General features: G+C 62.4%; 1 protein-coding gene across 2 annotated transcripts in view; it reads left to right on the forward strand.

The window, feature by feature from the left end:
- Positions 1-7,321, forward strand: part of LOC107158740 (pseudouridine 5'-phosphatase) — a 67,810-nt gene that overhangs the window by 23,005 nt on the left and 37,484 nt on the right. For both annotated transcript variants that reach the window (XM_048797394.1, XM_015505234.2), the window contains exon 2: positions 989-1,207. In XM_048797394.1, the coding sequence (XP_048653351.1) occupies positions 989-1,207 (219 nt within the window). The remainder of the gene's footprint in view (positions 1-988; positions 1,208-7,321) is intronic.

Genomic DNA, 7,321 nt, shown 5'->3' on the forward strand with positions numbered 1-7,321 from the left:
TAAGATGCCAAAGCGTAGGGCTGGGGACAGGGGGCTTGGGGGTCCAGGGCCCTGAGTTCAACCCCCGGTAACCCCCCTCCCAAAAAAAAAAAAAAAAAATCCCTGGTGGTGGAGGGCGTAGCCCATGCAGGAGAGCTGCTCCCTGCCTTGGGTGCATTGGGGTGTCACAGGGGGTGAGGGTCACACTGCTGGGACCCATGCTCTCACAGGTGTCCCTCCCGTCGTGAGGTAGGTGCAAGGGGAAGTGCAGTAGCTGGCACCGCGGTGGCCAGGCCTCAGGAGACGAGGCCCACCCGGCACCCTGCCCCCTGCCCACCAGTGCAGCTGGCAGCCTGGGCGTCTGGGAGGAGAGGATGTTGGGGTTCAGAGCTGCAGAGACTCTCAATTATTAGCATCTCACACTCAGACAACTTCCAGAGCCGACTCGGGCAGTTCCAGGGGAGCACAGACACAAGAGCCGACGTGTTTCTAGTGTTTCCTAGGCATCTGCATCCGTGTCCCTGGACAAGTGGACATTCGCGAGGCCCCCTCCTTAGAGCTGGGGTTCAGTGCTCAGCCAGCTTGTCCCCATGCCAGGACACACCCCGTGTGTGTTCCCTTCTCACCTCGAAGGCTGTGGGAGCGTCCATGGCCAGGTGCCTCGTGACTAGGAGTCCATCCAGGGGACAGTGTGACAAGTCTCTGACGGTGTGGACCTCACGCCTGACCATGCGTGGTGCCATCCCGGCATACTTGGGAATGCCAGGTAGGGCTGTGGGATGGAGTGCAGGTCCCCAAGGCCACACTGGGACCTTGCCCAGGGGGTACAAAGCACTGCAAGGCCGGCTGCGTCCGGCACCCTCGATGGCAGTGACCTTCAGCCATTTCCACCATCTGCCTGGGTCTCCCCGGAAGCCTCTTGCACAGAGCGAGGCCTGCGTGGTGTCTGTCTCCCACTTCCTGTCAGTGTGTCTGTGCACTAGAACTCTCCGTCTCTCCGTCTCTGCAGATACGGAGCGGCTGTATTCCGTGGTGTTCCAGGAAATCTGTGGTCGCTACGAGAAGGAGTACAGCTGGGACGTCAAGTCGCTGGTCATGGGCAAGACGGCCCTGGAAGCGGCTCAGATCATCATCGACGTCCTGCAGCTGCCCATGTCCAAAGAGGAGCTGGTGGAGGAGAGCCAGGCCAAGCTCCAGGGGCTGCTCCCTACAGCCCAGCTCATGCCAGGTACGTGTCTCCCGGCCTCGGGGCCACGGTGGGAACCCCGCCCCCGACCTGGGGAGGCGCTCCGAGGTCCACGCGCTCGGCTTACCTTTCTGAGTCCCGTACAGTCTCGGGACCCCAGAGAGTTGGGTGGACACCGTGGGGTGTGGTGACGCTGTGTTCTCTCGGGGGCTGCTAAAACCACATGCGTCAGTTTCACTGATGTCTGGGTCCAGACACACCTGGGTTTTGTTTTTTATATCAATATCCTGCCTTTTTTTTTTTTTTTTCTTTCCTGCAGTGCTGGGAGTCCAGCCCAGGGCCTTGCTCATGCGAGGCAGGCGCTCTACCCCGAGTCACCCCCAGCTCTTTGTCAGCCTTCTCTAACGGCTGTGTTGCTCTTGGAATCACTCCAGAGTCGAGCTCCAGCAGTGGCTTTGCCTTGGTCTTTGCAACATCAGATATAGGATTAATATTTCAGCAACTATTCAAACTTTTAACGGTGCGATAAGCAGCTAGGTCTCTCCAAAGAGGCTTAATTTTCAAAAAGTTAAAGCCCTAATTCATTTTTATTTTATCGTGTTTGTATGCCTGTCAGGTAGCCCTTAAATTCTTAATAGTTTCTGGAGGGGTGCTGGGGATGGACCCACGGCCTGCCTTGTGCCGGGGAAGTGCTCCCCTGAGCTGCCCTCCTCCCCACCCCAGCTCAGGCTGCTGCTTGGCCCGAGTCCCGTCCCTTGGGCCTGTTAACTGAGGTCCGTCGGCCCTCGATCGCCTGCTAAAGACAGAAGGGCAGGGGTTCCTGAGTACAGGCCAGGAATTGGGCTCTCTGACTCCTCTAAGATTCCTGGGGCCAGGGGAGAGGATCTGCAGCCACCAGGTCACCGTGGACCTGCAGCTGTGTCAGGGGAATCGTGCAGTCGCGGAGGCGCGCTTTTACTTGTATGATCCTGTTTCTCTGCATCTTGACCTTCCTGTACCATTTGTGCATGAAGTGGCCCTGGGGAACTACTCAGTTCCTTGAGGGAACCCATCTGGACAGTTAACACTTGTGTTTTACATCAGGGTTCACACAGCACGGCCTCCACGGGCGCCTCACCACTGCTGCGGGCGAGTGGTTGACCTGTACTCTGTTGCCACCTCGCGGGTCCGCAGGGCCTTCACCTTGCAGATCTGACACCACCCCCTCGGCCTCTGCAGCCAGCCCCCTGCCGCTGCTTCTGGGAGCTTGGCCCCTCTGGGCACCTGTGCTCGGTGGAATCCTGCAGGGTCGGTCCTCTGGATGGGCCAGTCTCACTGAGCACCATGTCCTGGGAGCACCACTTTGGAGCACGTGATGCGTCTCCTCCGTGAGGCGGAGTAGCGTTCCCTCGTGTGCGGGCCACATCTCCTTTCCTCGCCGCCGTCTTGGGGTCTCGGGGTGTGCTCCTGCTTCCCGGCCTCTGAAGAATGCTGCTCTGAGCCTGGGCTGGGCCATCCCTGAGGGCCACCGTTCAGTTTTTCAGGGGTGTGCCCAGAAGTGAAGGTGCTGCAGCAGGTGGCAATCCCTGCAGAACTGCCACGGAGGCCACACATCCCCTTTCTCTTCTTACTGGTCCCGGGGGGTTGAACCCAGGGTGCTCGACCACTGAGCTCTAGGGTCTCACCAGACTGCTGAGTCTCAGTTGCTGAGGCCCGCGTCTAACTGGGTCCTCCCGCCTCAGCCCTCCACCTGCCTAGTTCGCAGTGGGTGACACCTGTCCTACAGTGGTGTGGTGACGTCTCACTGTGGCTGTGAACTGGCGTTTCCTGGGGATGTAGAGCATCTGAACGAGCTTCTGCCCATCTCTAGCGGTGGAGAAATGCTCCTCGCGCCCTTTGTCCTTCCGTGATGTGGTCTTTTGTTCTTGCTGTGCCATCTCTCCAGTGCGCTCCTCGTCTCCTCCCACGAGTTAGTTGATCGCTCCATGTCTTGGGTCCCATCTTGGCTCCACTTTGATGAATTCTGAACGTGGCCCTGGTTACAGGTCCGACTGTGTTCTCTCCCGTGGGAATGTCCCTTTGTCCCCTGCCATGTGTTCCAGTCTTCTCTTTCCTGTGGCCAGGGCTCTGGCTGTCTTGTCACAGAGTGTCCATCCCCACGTGGGAGGGCTCATTTCTGGGCTTGTGGACTCCATGGGCCACACTGTTGTGGTGACCACAGGTTTGTGACACCTGTTGAGAGCAGGAAGTGACGGTTTCCCACTCTGGCCTGTTTGTCCAGATGGCTCCTGGCTGCTCTGGGTCTCTAAAAATTCCAGGCACGTTTCGGGGTGGGTTTCTCTATTCCTGAAAAGACCCCACTGGGATTTGGGTGGGATTGTTTGAACTCACAGGCTGCTGTCCTGGCTCTGAGCACGTCGGCTGCCGTGGCGTTTGCGTGGCCTGTGGGCGTCCCCCTTAATCTCTTCTGCCCTTCTGGGGTCTGGGTGCACAGGCCGATCAGCCGCAGTGGGTCGTCCCCGAGTGCTGTGTTCTTTAGGCCATCTGAACGCCCTGGATTCAGTGACTTCCTCTGGAACTGTTGGTTGTATGTGCAGAGATGTGGCTGATTTTGTTGGCTTTGTGTCCTACAACTCCTCTGAGTGGGTCTGTTTGGTGTGCACAGGTGTGTCCCCCTGCAGGTTTCTCCGTGTGCACCGCCATCTTACCTGTGAACAGGGCTCTGACCTCTGTTCCAGGGTGGGTTCCTGTGTTCCTCCCTCTCCCTGTTGCTCTAGCTAGACCTGCCGTGCTGGGAGGCCTCCTGTCCTGCCCAGGCCCCGGGGGAAGGCTCCGGCCCCTTGCTGGACTGTGACCGTCTGTTCTGGGAAGCCGCTGGCTCTTCTCCGTGCCCGGCCTCTCCAGCACTTTGCCTGCCCCAGGGGGGTGACCGTGGGCGCTGTCCTCTGCTCTCCCTGTGTTGAGCGAGCCCCTCTTGTGCTGGCATCTGACTCTCTTGATTTGCTCTTGAACCTGAGCTCTGCCTCGCCTCATCAGGGGTGTGACCTGCGGTCCTTACCCTGCTCGTGGGGTTCCCCGTGGAGCCCTGGCCCAGGTGGCTGGGACCGGAGGTCGCTGTGAGGATCGCTGCCGAGTCTCCTCACTGTCACGGGCATGCTCAGTTCTGCTCTCACGACTCAGGCCTTGCAGGCCCAGCGTCTGGGACGTGCCCTTCCTGTAGGGCGTGCCCTTCCTGGGGTCACCCCGGCAGACGGCCCCCTCTCTAGCTCTCCCTTGCTGTGGGGCTGCAGTGCCCCCTCTTTTCCGATTCCTGTGTCCAGGTCTTCTTTTCCTGTAGATGGCTAAGGGCCTGTGGAGACCGTTTCCCGTGGCCTACCTTCTCCTCTGGTTGAGGAAGCAGCTACTGCGCGCAGCGGGAGCGCCGGGTCTTGCCCGTGCAGCCCCCTTCCCTGCCTCCCTTCCTGTGCTCTGCTTTGGTTCTGCGCGCACCCCTCGTCCCGCTGGCCTGGATGCCGGGCTGGGACGCCGAGGGTCTGTGGGTGGAGGCCGCTGGAGTGCCCTCAGCTGCTGACCTCGTTGGTCTCCTGAGGCCAGGTGACGAGGGGCCGGTCACGGAGGGCCTGGCAGATGAACGCCACCAAGAGCCCCAAGTTCAAAGCCAGCCTGGCCCCTGGCACGCGCCTCAGGGCGCTCTTGTTCCCTCCCTGTGAGAGGGTGGGGGGTACTGAGAGAGCGCCCTTAGTCAGTCAGTGTGTCCCTTAACTGGAGATTGTGTGCTTGACCTCCCAGGGACACGGAGGAGCCCTGCTCAGCCACAGCCACGGCACAGGTCTCCCCGCAGCCCGAGGCCCTAGCCACGCCCCAGGCAGCCCCCGGGCTCTGCTCACTCTGCTCGGCAGGACCCTGAGCAGAGGGCAGAGGACCTGGTGCAGGGTGGCCCTGCGGAGCAGAGACGGAGTCAGGCTGAGAAGACTGGACGTCAGAGCGGGCGTCACAGGCCACAGTGATGGGGAGTGGCCTGAGGGGAGGCCGAGGAGGGGGAGGTGGCCCTAAGAGGAAGGGAGAGGAGGACTACAAGAGCGCATAGGGACAGGATGGGCGCGCAGGGCAGGGACGAGAGCGCAGGGACTAGAGCGCAGGGATGGCGGAGCGCAGCCTCCTGCTCCTCGCCCCTCTCCTGGGGTGTGCTGTGGACCCAGCGCTGTGCGCCTCTTCTGCATCCACCCGTCTCCTCTTTGCCCTCGGCCAACCCCAGTCCCACCCCGGAGGACACTTGTGTCACTGTTCAGTGACGAGGTGCACGGAAGGGCCCTGTCCCCTTCCCAGGTCTGGAGAGGTGCTTTGGCACACCTGCCACTTTGTCCCCTCCTGCGCCGCGAGGGTGCTTCTCCCTGGAAGCGTCCTGTGGGAGGACCGTGTGGGACCCGGACGTCACCAGGAGCTCATCAGGAAGGAGGGGCCTGCAGAGAAGGGTGACCTCGTGTCACATTGTTCCTCCTCCTGCTCTCTGGGCCACCCTGGGGCCAGGGAGGTCTGGGCAAGTGAGCTGGGGGAGCGGGCGGCCCTGGTGTCCTGTGGGCCTGTCTGCTCCATTGGGGTCAGGGCTCCGTGTGTGTCCTTGCAGCGGTGGTGTCACCTGGCTGTGACGCAGTGGGTGGCCCTCCCTGTCGCCCTCAGGAGGGTGTCTCCAGGCTGGGCTGGGCCTGAGCCTGCCAGCAGGGCCCTGGGTGGGGTGGAGGGAGGCCGGGGAGGACGGCGCCCGGCACCTCAGGGCTCCATCGCCGAGTGCCCTGGGCGCCCTGGAAGGGTGGTGAGGAGGGGCCCTCTGCCCGGGGCGGGGCAGACCTCCCGCCTAGGCTGGGACGCGCGGCTGTGGGCAGCGAGGGTTGCAGAGCTACTCGGGTGAGGGGCCTTGAGAAGGACAGCGCATGTGGCTCACGTCCTGGGAGCTCTCTGAGTTTCTGAAACAGTCACTGTCACTCGACCTGAGTCGCGTGTCGCGTGGCCTTAGAACACCTCCACCTGGGATGTCAAGCAGTGTGTCCACCCTGTGGCTACCTCCTCGTGTTTCCAGCCCCTCTTCCTGGGAGGGGGTCCTCTGGGATGGATGAAGCTGCGTTTGGTGTCCCTGAACGGAGACATTCACACTGGAAGGCCACTGACCAGAAAGCCAGGGCCTCATCGTGTCCCGGGCCCTGGCCCTCTCCTCTCCCATGTTGTCATAGAGAGTGGCGTCTGGGCCTGGGGAGGAGTGGGACAGGCGCCGAGGTCCTGAGCGCCCTCCCCGGGCCGCAGGGCTCTGCTCCCTCCTGGGCAGGCTGGGCGCTGTGCCACGCAGGGCCTCCTGGGGCTGTGGACTGCGGCTGCACCAACCCTGAGCTCGGCGCTCTCACGTCCGCTGCCCACAGCCGCCCTCTGCAGAGCACAGAGCTGAGGGGGGAGCAGACAGTGGGGATGGGTCAGTGGGGGTTAGTCCTCTTCATGTCCTGCTTGGCCCTCGGTCACCGCAGGAGGCGGGAGCACTGACATCCCTACTGTGCAGTGCCGTGGTCTGACTGTGCCCCAGACCTGGTGCAGGTGAAGGCACAGCGTGGGGTTAAGAGGTGGGACCCTTAGGGGAAGGCCAGGTCCCGAGGGGGCAGCCCCCGTGGGAGGGATCTGGGCTGGCTTCACAGAGGGCCCACAGAGCGGCTCCGGCCCCTCTCTCTCCGCTGCCCTGTGAGCACGCAGCCTGCTGCCCCTGGGTGGGGAGGGGAGCTCGTGAAGGAGGCGCCAGGCCATGTGGGGCCAGGGAGCCTCTCTGGGGACAGAGCCAGTTCCTCGTCTCTTGGACTTCAGGCTGCTTACAGCTTCAGAACTGAAACAAGTGGCTCTGTCCTCTTCACAAACCGCCCGGCCTCAGGTGTGTGGTGACGCACACCCTGGCCCCGCCCTGGTCCCACCCTGAGACTCCCTGGGGGTGCTGGGAGCACTATGGCTGGCTCTTGAGGGGCTGGTCTCCCCCAGGGAAGGCTCAGCCCTCATGTGAAGCCCACCCTGTTTGTGGCCTCCCTCCCTCTGCACAGTGCCCAGGAGAGCACCAGCCAGGACGGAAGCCCAGCTGCAGCCTTCTCCTTGCTGGGTGGGCTTGCTGGGTGGGCTTGCTGGGTGGGACCTGCCCCCGCCCCCGCCCCCGCC

This window comes from Marmota marmota, unplaced genomic scaffold (genome assembly GCF_001458135.2).
Source record: "Marmota marmota marmota unplaced genomic scaffold, marMar, whole genome shotgun sequence".
In the NCBI taxonomy this organism is placed as follows: domain Eukaryota; kingdom Metazoa; phylum Chordata; class Mammalia; order Rodentia; family Sciuridae; genus Marmota; species Marmota marmota.